General features: G+C 37.2%; 1 protein-coding gene across 1 annotated transcript; it reads right to left on the reverse strand.

Annotated features, from left to right (window-relative positions):
• Positions 1–130: 130 nt before the first annotated feature.
• On the reverse strand, positions 131–15,380 carry p2ry6 (pyrimidinergic receptor P2Y6). The gene is made up of 3 exons (XM_081614682.1): positions 14,493–15,380; positions 3,277–3,701; positions 131–2,678 (listed from the first exon to the last, which is right to left on the reverse strand). The coding sequence occupies exons 2-3, from the start codon at positions 3,690–3,692 to the stop codon at positions 2,006–2,008; spliced, it is 1,089 nt and encodes a 362-aa protein (XP_081470808.1). The 5' UTR covers positions 3,693–3,701; positions 14,493–15,380; the 3' UTR covers positions 131–2,005.
• Between the last annotated feature and the right edge of the window lie 1,209 nt (positions 15,381–16,589).

A 16,589-nucleotide genomic window follows, 5' to 3' on the forward strand; every position in this document is an offset into this window, starting at 1 on the left:
AACAAATCCAACTTACATGTATATAATTGTTGTTTATAAAACTAATTCAGGTTTTTGTATAATCATTCAAATTCATATAAATTAGATTCATGCCTGTAATGAAAGCATTTTAATCCACAGTCCATAGAAGTTATGTCGTTTCCACCTGCTTTTATTTGCTTTTTCTGCTGCTGCTGTTACAAGTTATTTCGAATCATGGAAATACTGTTCAAAAACAAACTATGAGTCTAAGAAAATAAAATATTTACAACACAGAGACATTTTTGACACAGAGCATTTTTTTGACATGTTACAGTATTTCTAAAATTAAAATCTTCTACACTTTCCAAGACACTACGGCCACAACAGAACCGGCACTGTACAGAATTTAATAAGTTTCCAACATCACATCAAACACATGATAAAGCCTCATATTTAAAGCATGGAAGGGGGGAACTTTTTAAGTTATATAATTTAATAACTAAAAATACACTTTGTCCAAATGCAAATCTTCGAGCACATTACTTCATATTTATGTCTCCAATGTTTATGCATATGAATTGCATACATTTCACATTCAGTGTAACACATATTTACAAACACTAAGTCAGCTGGAGCTTTATTATCATCTCAGCTAAACACAGAAAGCAAACAATAGAGCTGAAGTATTACCACATTATTGTTTCATTAATGTGATTCTTAAAACTGAGTTTAAACAAAAAAAACAAAAATGTGAAAATGTTAAGTGCAGCAAATGTATTGTTCGCATTGATTTTATACTGTTCATTGACACACAGATTCACAGTTTCTGCAGTTACAATGGCATTTTCAAACAAAACAGCGTAAGAAAAACACATAATATGATAAAAGAAATACAAAGAGGCTCACAATCAGTCACACAGTATAAGCAAAAACAAATTGTAATATGCAGTATGAAGGGAATTTACAATGAAAATTTAACAATTTTATACGGATTTTAGACTGTATCCAGTGAGAGCTATTAAAACGGTGCAATGCCAAGCGGTGCATTCCTTCTCTCGACTACCTCTAGTAGAGTAAAGAACTCTTAGTAACACAGGACCTTCTCCATGGAAAGACAACCCTGGTAAAGATGTGGAAAAAAATCCTTCAAATGATTTCATCATTTAATCCCAAGATAATTTCACATATGGAAACATTTAAAAATCCAAGGTAATTTTAGAAATTTCATTCGGTGAGGAAACAAATAATACTTTCTACAAAACATATTTAACAGAAGCATTTTTAAAGCTATATTATACTTCCTTTAAGTTGATGAGTTTGGGGGTAAATATGCATTTGTGCAGAGGTACGTCTTTCTTACAGACTCCTTAGAAGCTGAAAGACCTTACTTTAGGTCTTGCATTTAGGCCCATAAATCGCCATTTTTTTACTTCTGAAAAAGTTCTTTGCTAGATGAAGAGTATATGTGACGTATTAATGTCACCTCCAACATTAAAATGTACTTTCAATAAAACAGCGTCCAAACTGCCAAAGTTAGTGCACTACGAGCTGGACTTTGGTTGCAACTGGTTCATAATTAACTGCAATGCAGATAATGTGATCCATGCTGAATAAATTATATTGATTACGTTCAATGCAGAGCCAGTGTTTGGGTGCAGTGGAGTACACACGACCTCCAGTGGTGAAAACATGAAACAACACGCCTTACAGCTTCAAAACGTTTTGTGCTGAACAAATGTCTTCTTCATATGAAACAGAAAAAAAATGGTGATTTAAGTTGTAAAAAAAGACTTTTTAAATTTCAATCTGCATTACTACAGCAAGTGCAATGACAAAATAACCACTTAGTCATATTTTTTGTGTTTAACGCTGATCAGTTATAGGTTACAGTCTCTTCATTTGAAAATCAGAAACACACCCCAAGTCTCGTTGGTTGTAGCTGAGAATTTGACTGGATTCCATTCATTTCAGTCTTCAAGAACTTTCTTACTTAACGGCTGTTAAAATGGAGAAAGAACAGCTAATGACAGACGTAGTCAAACGCTCACACTGAGGTTCCCTTGTCCCTGAGGGTGGTCACTTTGAGCATAAACCTCTTAGTGCTCTTGCGGTATCGCGGTTGGGTGAAGTAGAACAATATAGGGTCCAGGAAGCTGTTCATGCTGGCAAATGGCCTTGTGCTCTTATAGATGATTGCAAACAAGTTCCTCATCTCACAGGGGGCACTGGGCAAAGTACGCACCACCAGGTACATAGTTTTAGTCAGGTGGAAGGGCAGAAAGCTTACACAGAACACGGCCACCACCACAAGGATCATCCTCACAGCCCTGTCTCGCTTCTCCCCCGTGGCTACAGAGACCCCGTGGTAGGACACAGGGCGGCAGAGGATGTGGGCCATCCTGCAGTAGCAGACCATCACGCCCAGAAAGGGAAGCAAGAAGCCGAGGAAGGTCAGAGCCATGCCATAGGGATAGTAATCCACCGAGCGCTTCGGCGTGCTCAGATCATAACACACAGTGCGGTTGCGCTGGATTCCTGTCGCAGCAAAGGTAAAAGTTGGTGCACAAAGGAAGAGGACCACCATCCACACCCCTGCGCAGATTCCCCACGCCATCCTTCGGCCGCCTTCTTTGAGCCACACAGCGAAGGGGTGGCAAATTCCAATGTAGCGATTCACACTGATGCAGGTGAGGAAGAGGATGCTGCCATGCAGATTACTGAAATAGGAGAAGAAATGTGTCAGTATCATTGGACTGTGCATCTTTATAAATGACTAATGACTTATAAGGAATTAGTTTTTACATTTAACACAGAATTTTTTTTCACGCTGAGTTTCATCGTACTTTTTATTCTTTTATTGTATTTGTTATCTATTTTATGTAAATTGAATTCTGAGTCTGTAATCTATCTATCTATCTATCTATCTATCTATCTATCTATCTATCTATCTATCTATCTATCTATCTATCTATCTATCTATCTATCTATCTATCTATCTATCTATCTATCTATCTATCTATCTATCTATCTATCTATCTATCTATCTATCTATCTATCTATGGATATAAACAATGGAAGATACACTCATTTCCCATTCTCTTTACAAGTGGTGCAAATAAATGTGCCCTACAGTGCACTGCCCAGTTATGTTTCATAGACTGATAGAGAAATTAGCATTTTTATCTCTTTAACACAAAACCACAATATACATATTCTCAACTACTTAGTATTTAGTAACTTAATACAGATCAACCACAAGTAACACCACAACAAGTCTCTGTATAGAGTGAAAATTAACCAAAATGCAGCAGATACCTGTAGAACTGAAACCTGACCAGTTTACAGGCCAACTCCCCAAAGGGCCAGTAGTCATGGCTGGCGTAGTTGTAGATGAGTAAAGGAAGTGACGTAACATACAGAAAGTCAGCTATGGCCAAGTTGAGCATGTAGATGTTGTTCCGGGAGATGTGGGGCCTCGTCCTCCATATCTTCAGTATGACGACAGCGTTGAGAGGAATGCCGAGCACAAAAACGATAATGTACACCGCAGGGAGTAAGATCTTCTTAAAGTCTTCCTTATATGTGCAGCGTAAGGAGGTGGCGTTGCTGAAGCTGCTGACAGAAATATGTGTGCTGTTTGGTTCTGATTCTAAATGGGTGGAGAGTAAATCCAAAGGGATCGCTCTTGAGATTAGCGACTCAGTAGGGGGGGAGTTGAGAAAATGTTGCATCTTCACATCCTGCAAGACAGGCATGGGATGAAATGTTAAAATCAGACTTGATATTTACTTTTATACAACAAATCAGTGCTCTGTTGTTCCTCTACAACAACAAACAACAAACTCTTTATGAACTGATTCATATAAAGTTCCTCTGAGGTCAGATGACTCCTTCATATTCAAGACACAGCAACACTCCACCAGAGGGCAGACAATATCTACATTGACAATAAAGAATATAGTGCAAACTAAAGCAAGCTCTAACCATATCTGAACGACTGCTCAAAGTGGTTTCTAAACAAAATGAGTTGAAAAGGTGAGCTAAACATGCTCGATTAACTTGCATGCTATGTCTGAAAAAGTTCAGACAAAGTTAAAAGATGAAAATGATGATGTGCATGATTCTAATTTATCACCTTTGGTATTTAAACTGAATCCAATAAAATAAACAGACTAAATCCATTGTGTACCACACATGCCTCATTATTAACATATTATACATTTTTACTCCAAAGATCTGCAACACTGGTAAACACGTTAATACTCTGAAAGACTTGGAGCCGTAACTGCAGCAAAAGGTGGTTCTTCAAATAAAATAAAATAAAAAATACCAGAGTGGCTTTTTCCAAGCCAAGCACATTACACCTTTATGGCTTTTATTTTTATGAGATTTTGAAAGAAACATTATTATTATTATTATTATTATTATTATTATTATTATTATTATTATTATTATTATTATTATTATTATTATTATTATTATTATTATTATTATTATTATTATTATTAGCAATTATACACTGTGTGTTTGTATCTGCAACCTAAATCGCACTTAAGGTTAATTTCAAACATCTTATTAAAAGTTTTGACACATATAAATACTGAGATCAGGACCTTTTTCACAAAGGTGATTTGGCTGAGGAAGGTGGCAACGCAAATGCAAAATGATAACAAAGCAAATGTTTAAATGTATACAAATTTAATTTTACAATCCTTAGGGTAGCAAGGACATTTGGATCATAGAGCAAACATAAAAATCTGTCATCCCTTTATGTTGTTAATAATGAATGAGGAAGATAAGCATCACCTTGTGCCTTTTCCAGTCAATGAATCTCCATTGATATTTAACCGTCATTTGTTTACCTGTCATTTGTTGGAATAATTGTTGGAAATCCTGCTGGACTCAGAATGCTTTTCATTCTTGTTTTCCAAGTCAATGTAGATTAAATGATTTCCTTTCATTGTACTTAACATGCCTGACCTAGTGGTAACCTTTTCTTTGGAAATGAGGACAATACATTGGGTGTTAAGTCTGTGCTTGATCACTTTTGTTTCACAAACAGAAGGGGGGACATTTACAGTAAATGTATTTTGATCAGGAGCAAATCTGCAGTTTAACACTAGTTGAAAGGAGAGATATTTTAAACTCCAGCGTATTAGTAGAAATGTATTCACTTTTCAATCCAAATTTGTCTCCTTTTTTTTCTACGTAACTATTCATTGATGTGACAATTTATGGTCTACTGGCACACTTCTTCTTGCCTCTTCCTGCATTGCCAGGAAACCTGAAGTCAGACGTCACTGATTCCCGCACCCACTCAGAGGGATGGGCCCTGAGGAACCCACGACCTCTTGAAAAAGTTTTAAAACACACAAACTCAGGCAGTTTTTAAAATGTCTCACTTGTCCTTACAAATTCCATGTTGTGAAATGGCATGAGTAATGCTTTTATGGAGTTAGCAGCTTAAGTAAATCACTTGCTCAACTCCTTGCTTCCCTGAAAGACTTGGATGTGTCTGATGTTGGAGGGGTTTCATTATTTAGGATTGTTTCATTAATTCCTTTCTGTTCCAGACTGTGTGAGGTCTGAGGAGGAGTCTAGACAGACTGTTGTGGTTTTTATTCCAAGAGTTTTGACACAAGTTAAGGTATCATATTTTATACACCCAGGCTTTTAGGTTTACTTGATTTAGTTTTTTCTATTGGCAATTAGAGCTTGCAAATACCTCTTATGATTGTTTTTTACATCACAATCACAAAGTTAATTTGCAGCAGCATAATCTTAATCTCAATTTGATTTGAGTAATTATATTCACCAGGGAAAGCAACCCCATATTAAAAAAAGTTGCTATTTTTGAACAAAATATGTAGATGTAGATGATGTTAGATTTACTGGCAATCTCAACATTTACAGGATGAACGCATTTTTTATTTTACATTTTTAGGTCTTAAAATGCTAAAAATATTGGAGTGGCAGGATTTCAAAAAGTATGATTAAAAAGTACATTATTTGCATTAAGGCTTGTTCCATTTTTATCAAAATTTTTCAATAGACAATCTCTGAAATAAAGCTTTTCTTAATGCTTATAAGTCAAATCATGTGAAGAGACTAGAAGACCAGAGTTTATCCAGCCACCCAAAGAAAAATCTCCACATCTCATTTAGTGAACTTCTGCAAAGAGAAGTCTAGTAGGATCACCAGGTCTCCATAATAATGGTCTATTTTAAGGATTTTAACACATTGTTTCTACCTGCGTCAGTATATGTGGAGGGTTCTTTGTGTTTTGAAAGGAAGGTGTAAAACAAACAAGATGTAATCTGCTGTTTGTTTGGTTTCTTTTGCCAGTGTTTATAGTAAGCTTCACATGTGTTCAAATGGAGACATTAACTGGAGGAAAACAAATACAGGACATAAACTCATGTTACACTGCCAGTGACAGCACTGTGTTATTTCTGTGTGATGACCCGGTCTGCCCTCAGCAGAATCTTCATGTATTATGGGTGTTTCTGAAATCTGCAGCGTGTTTGTTTGATTTATGTTGGGATGTTTCTGTTTTCTAGGCCCTTCCTGAGATGACTTAAACCCAGGAAGGCTACAGATCCAGACTGGGTGTGCTCCAGGGTGTTAAAAGGAATGTTCTGCAGAACTGGGAGAACTTTTGTTGTACATCTGCAACGTGAGAGTTCATTAAGATGGAGGACTGTAGGTGCACTACACTAACCACCAGTAGAGGTGTTCCTCAGGGCAATGTGTTTTCACCTTGTACGCCACCGATTTCAACTATAACTCTGATACACATACAGAATTTCTCTGGCAATGCTGCAAGTGTGTCATGTATAAAAGGAGGGAGAGCAGGTGGGGGGAGTACAGAAGTCTGGTGGGGGGCTTGTGGCATGACGCAAGAGAAATAAACTCCAGTTCAATACCACTAAAACAAAGGATATAGTACTGGACCTTTGCAGGGTAACACTTCCCTTCCAGGCAATTACCATAAATAGTTATGACGTATGTGCACTTACAGTTACCTGGGTCTCCATCTGGACAATAGGTTGAACTGGCTCCTAAATATGGACAATGTACACAGGAAAAGGCAGAGCTGATTGCATTTTGTGGGGATACTTCCCTCTTCTAATGTGAGCTCTACGCTACTCTGTCGATTCAGTCGATTATTTCAAATGTACGTCTCTGTTGGCGGAGTAATGCAAGGAAGACGGATCATTGGTGGAACTCAGGATTTATTTACGTCTACATAAACTCAGTGATGCACATGTACATGTGTATTGATGATTTTGATTATGACATTTGACAAAATGGAATGTTTATTGCTTGTTTCATAGTTGGTGACTGTATGATGTAAAGCCCTTGCATTGTTGCTGAAATGTGCTGCGCAAATAAAATTGACATAAAATTGTTTCAAGATGGGCCGAACTACTAAAATGTTGTTCAAAACCTGTGCAAAAAAAGTGATCTGTGTTCCACATATGATTGTTATGTGTTTGCTCTATGATTAACCTTTTTGGGGTCAGGTTTAAAATTGTCTACATGTATTTTCTGTAAGCCATTAAGCAGAGTGACACAGATTTTAAGAAAAGGTACAATCAATGACTTTCTAGTTTTTTAGGTTCATAATTAATTTTTATAATCTATATTAATATTTAACTTTGGTTAAACAGCCTCTCAATGTGCAAAAATTGACCCACATAAGCACAAATTACCAAATGCACCATCAGTCACTTCTTGTTTATTTCTATATACAGTCATTTAGTAGATGTTTATTATGCAATAGCACAACACAGAGGAGAGTAACATTCAGCTTTGTGTTCAGTAATAAATCCTTGCATCAGCATGAATGGTTTAATCACTTTTCATGACAGATTACAGTTGGAACAAGTAGAGGAGTGCAAAATCAGTGCTTCTCAGGCTTAATAGTTTTAGCCTGTAGATTCGGCCAAATCTACATTTGACAACTTTACCATTATGGAGTCAAAAACAAAAGCAATCCTGAGGCTGAGGCTGCCTTATCGGCAGAGGCTGTCAGATCAGGCAGCATTCTAGGAAGAAATTGAGTTATTTATATGGCTGTGGTTAGAGTGAACATTTGCATTTCAATATTTGGCATAAAGTACGCATAAGAAATTTAAGGCAGAGTTAGAATCTTATCCCAATTAATTTAAGGTTTGTTGATCTGATGTTTAATGTTTTTCTTTGATAAAGCATTTTGAATTCTCTTGTTCCTGAAATGAGCTACACAAATAAACTTGCCTCGTCTAGTGCTGACATCTATTCCTTATCAGAAAATACAATAAAATAGCTACAATGGAATAAAACTTCAATAAGAAAACAACATAAAGTGTGTAAACATGTGCAGGCATAATAAACAAATTTAAATAACTAGTCTGAAGCACAGCAATTCTGAACGATTAAACTTAAAGTACCGATTTGTGAACCATAATCCTCTAGTCAGCTAAATAAAGTATTTCTACTCCATCAAAATAATGCGCTTTCACATAAAAATAGCTTTAGTTTTCTCATGGATAATAAGATAATTTTCCTCTTATTTTGAGAAAGTGGATGGAAAACATTCACGGTAGGAGCGCTGTTCTCAGTTTTCACTAAACCAAAACTCATGTAGCTAATTTGATCAAGGACGAAAAAGCATTATTCTGTGCTTCTGTGCTGGTATAATTACTGCTTTCATCCTCGAACGCAGGATTTAAAATTCAAAGTTCAGCTCTAATATGCTAATTGAGTCTTCTGCTCTTTCACCCACACAAAGCAAAACCTGCAAATGAAAACACCGGAACGTGCAGGATTGTGGGGGATCCACAAGAGTCATGTCTGGAGGGCAATATCACAAATTAATGCCAGGGTCGCTTCCTCTCCCTGAACTCTGTTGACCCCTACCATCCACTTATAAATACTCTTACTGGAGTCACGCTGCTGCAGTGCATACTGTCCACTTTTGAGTGTTGCCTGCAGGCACAGCTTACGAGTGACGCACATTTATTTTTAAACCAGAGTTGCAAGTGTGGGAGAAGCAAGTTAGTACAAATACGGCAGATTGAAGACTAAACATAACCGAGTGGGAATGCAGTGCTTCGTTCTGTTTAGATTACTAAGCATGTTGTTGTGTTAGAATCATGACTTTCAAACTTTGACTACTGGAAAGTGAGACAATATTAAAAACATCTCCAAGATCTGCAGCAGAGTGTGAACAACCAACAGAGAAGGTGGCCAGACTATAAAAGAAATGTACATTTGAAGCAAAACATTTTCAATTTGTAAAACCTTCTGCCAAAACCAACATACCAGACTTACAATACTTCAGCAGCCACTCCTTCCTCTAACCAGTTGCATCATATGTTATCTACTAAACAACAGACACGTAAGGCCACAAAAATGGCGACCTTGTGCTCAGAGACTCTGTTTCTCTGTAATTTCACAGAGCCAGAAATGTAAATGACCAGAAGGGGAAGACAAAGAGGTCATGAGAGCAAGCCAGGAAGTCTTCGCCTTTACTGACTTTCCTCTGTTTCTATTAATCTTGACTAAACAACACTGCTACGCACTCCCTGGCACACATGTGCTGTCTTTTCTTAATCTACATTAAAGCTAACATACAAAAACACTCTAGAAAATGAATAAAAGACTAATTTCAGTAATCAAATAAGCAAATGAAACCAGACCCACGTCTGCATGCGGGACATGCCTTGGTGTTTCAATCAGAAAAACAGACACCCCGATTAGACCAGCGAACACTCTGCTGGTAGTGGTGAGGGCAGCTCTTGTAGCCTTTATGCAAGACAGTTTAAACGAATCAGCAGCTCCATAAATAGACAGACGGGTGACGAGGAGGGCTGGGGTGCTGACACAAGCACACTGCTTACCAAATGTCATCAAAGTAATAAAACCATTCCTAAGTTTGCCAAAAATGTCAGCAATCACGTCCAAGTAAGTTGCACACCTGCTCTTCCTGTTTTTGTTGGACTGAGAGTCTGCATAAATTGTTTCGCTGTTAAGGACTAAATTTAAAAGCATGAACATTTTATATTTTCCTTGATGAATCAAAATATTGTGCATTCTAGGTATGCATAATGAACTGCAGACAAGAAACTACAAAGGATCAAAGTATGAGGACAGGTCACAATGATGCCTCTACTGCGATAATCAACCTTCTGCACCTCTGGTTCATTTTCAGTAGGATATTGTGCTCATTTCCTGCAGAGATTGGGGAGAAATTGGATTAATTTGTTATAATTCACTCTAATTACTTGTTGACATGCTTCTCGGCCCAAATCAGTTCTAACTGACACGAGGCACAAGCATCGAAACAAGAAAATCAGGTGCTAGTTATCTTTCAAATATTAAAAGTTTTATTTTCCTTTTGGGCGCAATAACATAGCGCACATGGGAAACGGTGCCTTTTGTTTTTTTTAAAACCAGCAGTCTTAAGAAAGATTTTGATAAAGCAAATGTTTAGGGTTGTATTTAAGTGGATGGCTTGGACATTTAAATCTGCACCAAAAACAAAGCCTCCTTTCATCATGTCTTACTTAAAAGCAGTAAATCAGCTTGTTATTTAAAATGGCTGCACTCAGCTATACATCTTTGACTCTAAGATCCAAAACCAAAGGAAGTGGAGTCTCCTGTATACCTAACAAGAATGCAGCAAGTGTTTTCTGGATGGTAAGTCAACAACAAAATACTTGTCTTGTCCAGCAGCCATTGTACTCTAGGTAATCGGCTGTGCTTGGCTTGAAGTTGCTAGGTAAAAGGGGAAGTGACAGCTAATTGTGACTTAATAATTGGGAGGTTTTTGAAAAGGCTAATTTTCCAGGCACCAAAAAACATTCTACTTATTTGAAAAAGTAGAAATCCAGAAAACAGCTGTTTTTTGAGTGTTTGGGCTGTTTCTAGAAGTAAAGACCCTATTCAAAGTACAAAAATGCACTGAAGAACTTAAAAGCTGTAGGAGAGGTGGAAGTGACAAAGAAACTTAGCTAATCAGATCATAACGGACAGCAGCTGAGTGAAATTGCGGACAGATGGAAATGAAGGGATAGAAAACAGCAGAGAAGGGGAGCAAGTTGGCAGGCTGTGGGAAGGCTGAAAGATAAACAAAGCAGAACTTCAGAGAAAAACTGAAACTGACATAAATAGCAAACAAAAAGAAACGCTAATAATCTAAGGAAACAAATTCAAAGCACAAATAATGAGAACTAACAATGAATAAGCAATAATGAAATGATCAAAACAGAAACATGAATGAAAACTAAAGTACTAACACCTCAGAATCCTAACAGCGCTACGCTAATGTTGACTTATCACTCAGTAGTGTGTAAAAGGACTATTCCACTAATTATTTCTAATGAGTACAAACTGAGATGGGTTTTATTTCAGTTTTCTATTTTTCAGAGACTCAGGCATGTATCCTTGGGACATTAAAAATCTAAATAAACACTGAAACATATTTTAAAACTCAAGTTTCCTTTTCCAATATAGAGATTCAGAAAATATGCTTCTGAATATCTGAATCTCCTGAATCAAATCAAATTCCATAATTTTCCGGACTACATCGGAAACTGCATTTTAGTTGCAAGAAGGTTGCATTTTAGGATTTTTTTAAATCAGTCTGTTTGCTCTGGACTTTTACAGCTTTTTTAGATTTTTGCATGTATACATGCACAAAATTGTTTGGCTCCCCTTCTCTAAATTACAGCACATTTAAAATGTGTTCAGACATGCTGCGCAGTGGGTGTGGCCCTGGTGTGTTTATTAGCGGAGAGCACACACTTATTCTTTAGAATCTGATGTCTAACGTTTGTTGTATGGTGAGTGAATTGTTCACAGGAATAACCCCGAGGTATTACTTCTATAAAGAAGTGCCATCTACTAGTACACAGCCCTGTTTTGTGGAAACCATCATGTCAAACAGCAAACTTATTGCACATGACAACAGAAATATCTGGATAAGCTGTTCGCAGGGCTAAGTCCTTACAATTGACTTTAATCAAAAGCAGATCTCCTTGATCCAACAGAAAATTAAGAATTTAGCTATTTAAGCATATCTCCATTTTATTGGACAAAAACTCTAAAAAAAATTGCATCAAAGTACCTCATATCGATTGATCCACTGACACTGAAAATATTCGGTTCTTATAGTTTGATAGATAGATTTTTTTTAAGCAAAATTGAGCGATTTGCTCTGCGGCTGACTGGTGAATCTCTAGCAATAATAGGACACGTTACTGGCTTGCTAATAGTCCACAAATATTTTTGTCCATCATCTTCTGGGAACTTGTTTTTATTTTCTGTCTTAATCATTATTGTTCAGAATGTAATCTAGCTGTAAAAACATGTTTTGCCTAACTTCTGCTGCCGAGGGTTGCTGTAGCTTTTCTACAAACACGTTAGGCCAGACACACAGTTTATCAGAGGCTTAACAGGCTTCCAGATAGATGCTGTGTGGTTGATGTTGTCATGAGGCTGCTGTAGAGTCAGCAGAAAAATGTGAAAGCAAAGTGTGTAAAAAGAAAAAGAAACTTTCTTTAGCTTTGACTCTGACTGCTTCCTCAATCCATGTCTGACAGACAGTCTTGGATAACTAAATCAACTTTTGTTCTTAGTCCTCATTGAAGACTATAAATCTGCATAATGGGCTTAGTTTAGGAACATAACTTAAGACTATTTACTCACATTTTAGGATAGCCCCTATTCTTTTTCTCACACTTGCAGTAATTTAGCACCTTCAAACCAGAGCTGCATTCTATTCATCCACATCTCCCAGACAAAACCCCCCACAGAAGCCCAATCACTGCCAAGCAGAAACCAATCTTCAATAAAATCATAGCTGGCATGCCAATGTTTCCCACAGTGCTTGCCAAGTTCTTAACATACGTTAACCTATGTTAACTACTCACTTATAAAATTTGCATTGTGAAAATGTATCTTCAATAAACCCCATCTTATTGTTACAATGAAACACCCAAAAAATATACTATAGTGAAAATCTTGCATGTGTTTATGCATTGAAAGCATTTAGAACGTAAGAAATACCTAAATAATCAAATTATTTCATATGGGAGAAAAATAATAAAACGTTTTTCAAAGATCTAGTTATTTTAGGATGACCATTTCAAATTCCATAACACTCTCTTGGAATCCTTACAAATTTTGTTATTCACTTGTTGTGCCATTATTCTCCCAGATTCCTAATAAAAATACAAACATTTACATGTAGCTTTCTGCTCTGCATTCTTTCTGGCTTACACAGAAATATTGCTGTTTTGTGAACACTACATAGAAGTAAGTCACTCGTCAAGGCTATGGAAGTACCTAATAATCTCAATGATGTCTTCATTTTTTTTATCCCTGCATTGCAGTTTAGTCATTTATGAGGATTGTGGCTAAATGGGAAGGGTAATCATCTTGCAGTGGGAAAGTTGCAGGTTTAATTGGCTAGAAATTGAAATAACTAGAAAAGTGCTATGCAAGTCAATTTACTACAAGTACACAGAAGTGTTATTGTATTTTTAGAAAGTGACTTAAGCATATAAGTCACCTTTCAACCAGCTTCAGTCCATTCTCAGGTCATCACACTTTTATGTCTAACTTCTGAACTTGTAACGCTCGCTAAATAATGAACTCTCTTTTGCTTAAGACTAGGGATTAGATTCTCACTAAGAGAGACTATTCTGTACAAAATGCCATCATCTAACACAAATAAGTTCCAGTGTTCAGCATAACCCTTGAATATTTTTTTAAATTTACGCTCTTTTTTTAATTTACACTCTAACCGCAAACTTTAAAATATGTCGTTGGGATTTTGGGTAATAGACCAACACAGAATAATCTAAAACTTTTAGTTTTTCCACAAAAAACCTAAAATGTGTGTCAGTTGTACCCCCCCACCCCCCTTTACTCCCTGTACTTCTAAATAAAATCCACTGTTATTAAATTCTGTTTAGTCTCAGAGTAAATCCAGGCAGACAAGTCAAAAGTGAGAACGTCGTGGAAAAGTTTAAGAAGGGTTAGGTTATAAAACAACTGACCGAGCTTTGACCATTTCACAAAACTGTTTAATACTTTGTCTGTAAATATAAAGGGTATCGAACAAGTAAAACCCACCGGGGATTGGCTATACCTTGTATTCCGTCACATGAAATCCCAAAAACATTAATTGACATTGATACTTCTAATGTGAGAAAATGAGAAAGTTCAAGGGGTGTTAATACTTTCGCATAGTGTTGTATATGACCTGTGTTTTCACAAGTCTGTGGCACCAAAAACAAACAAAAAAGCTACTTCAGCTCATCTCAGTTGATAAGTATTCCTTTATACATGTTACTTTTACTCTCAGTTTCTAATGCAATAAAATAATCTCCCATAAAACACTTAATATTTAACCACATACAATTCACCTCTGGCAACACTTACGCATTAATTGTTTGGGGGTTGTTTTGTTTTGTGTCTTAGAATCAGGCAACTTCCTCTTTACAAGAAAAAAGAATAAGTAACTAAACAGAACTTACCCTGAACAGCCTCAACAAGAACTTGAACTATCCATGAGGGTGCGATTTCTTCGTTCTCGAAGTTCTTCTGAATCACAACGTGGAGCAAAATCGACGCTTAAGACAAGTCAGTGTGAACACAGTGGAAGCCGCAGTGAGGGAGAGAGAGCAGGTCTCCTATTTGTCTGTCTCTCCCGGACCTACCTGCCTGCTGCACTTCGCGCTTTGTTGTTTGTGCACCATAAAGCGAAGCAGCGCGCGCGCTTTCTAAGAGTTACGACACCGCGGTTCAGCAAGCACGCGGACAGCCTCTCAACTTAAACATGACCCTAGAGATATACTTTTAAGACAGATGCCAAATACTTTTAGAGCTGTTCCTTTGTTTGACTGGTCTCAAGCAAATGAACAAGAACAAGACACATTACAACGAATTTGTTCCCCGCGAACATTCATCGAACAGCTCGAGTAACCAGGAACGTACTGAGGGGGTGGTGATTGGTGCCGGAGCCCCTTCCATTTTACCTTTGACAATGGACAGATTTGTTTTTAGGCACTGTGGCAGAGATCTAATAATTTAAAGCTACAAAAAAATAATTATAACTAAAAACAAACAAACGATGAAAAGTTTTGGTCTCAGGGTCAGCCAGCCTTAAATATGTATGTATGTAGTTTATTCTCTAGACCTGTAATTCATACTATTATAACTTCTGATAAATGCAGCTATAACAAAAGACGGTGGAAAATGAGGTGGAAACAAAATTAGCTTCACAAGACTGCAAACGGCAAAGACCAGAGCACAGCCCAGATTATTTCAGATATTACATACAGACATACAGGATGTTACCAAACTGAGTTTGTTTTTTCTTATCTTGCCTGATCCTATCTGCTCCTCTCCCTGGTCAGTTAATTTTCCAGACTGCACAGAGGAAATAACCCAGAAACACATTAACATTACTTTCACTTAATGCAACATGCACAGGAGCAGAAGAAGTAATGATATGCAGATAGTAAAAAGAAAATAATTTCCTGCAGCTCTTTAACATCAGCATGTTGCATGTTTTTATTAAAGAAGGGATTCAGCACATATCCTCCTGACTACCAGGAAAAAAAATATTGTCCAATCACCTTTTTTTTTTAATTCCACAATCTTTGTAAGGTAAGTAGAATACTGAAAACATTTGTTTTGGAAAAAAAAGTTTTTATTTTTGAAATATGATGTGTCCACTACAGTGGACATCGGAACCCCATACATTTGAAATTGAACCTTAATGGCAACCAGTTTGTCCCAAAGAAAATATCCAAACATCAACATAATTAAGCTGCGAATTAGCTGTTGCTATTGCACCATGATGCTAACATGGGACTGCTGTTTTATTCAGTTTGTCTATGTAAATGTGTGTCTGTCCCTATCAAATAAACTTGGAGAAAATAAGAATGAATTTCACATTGACAAAACTGAGCACTGTTGCCTAGCGCGAAGGTTCTGGGTTCGATTCCTGGCCCAGGGTCTTTCTGCATAGAGTTTGCATGTTCTCCCTGTGTATGGTGGGTTCTCCGACTTCCTCCCACAGTCCAAAAACATGACTGTCAGGTTAATTGGGCTCTCCAAATTCTCCCTAGGTGTGTGTGCATGGTTGTTTGTCTCTGTGTTGCCCTGTGACAGACTGGTGACCTGTCCAGGGTGACTCCACCTCTCACCCAGAACGTTAGCTGGAGATCAGCACCAGCACCCCTCCCAATCCCACTGAGGGACAAGGGTGTTTAGAAAATGGATGGATGGATGGATGGATGGATGGATGGATGGATGGATGGATGGATGGATGGATGGATGGATGGATGGATGGATGGATGGATGGATGGATGGATGGATGGATGGATGGATATATGTATGGATGGATGGGTGGGTGGGTGGATGGATGAATGAGTGGGTGGATGTATGGATGGATGAATGGATGGATTGACGGGTGGATGGATACAGAAAAAACTGAAAAATAATTACAAATGTCCACTACAGAGGACAATTTTTAAACTTTTAAATACTATGATAAAATACAGTCAAAGTAATTCATAGAATGTTTTAATATGCTGCTAAGAGACTTATTTAGAATATGCCAGCAA

Source organism: Poecilia reticulata, chromosome 13 (genome assembly GCF_904066995.2).
Source record: "Poecilia reticulata chromosome 13, P_reticulata-male-v2, whole genome shotgun sequence".
NCBI classification, from domain to species: Eukaryota; Metazoa; Chordata; class Actinopteri; order Cyprinodontiformes; family Poeciliidae; genus Poecilia; species Poecilia reticulata.

Excerpts from the sequence above, each read along its gene's own strand:
- p2ry6 (XM_081614682.1), bottom strand. The coding sequence starts at position 3,692 with ATGCAACATTTTCTCAACTCCCCCCCTACTGAGTCGCTAATCTCAAGA. Across the intron at positions 2,679-3,276 it reads GTCAGGTTTCAGTTCTACAG|TAATCTGCATGGCAGCATCC; the intron begins GTATCTGCTGCA and ends CTCCTATTTCAG.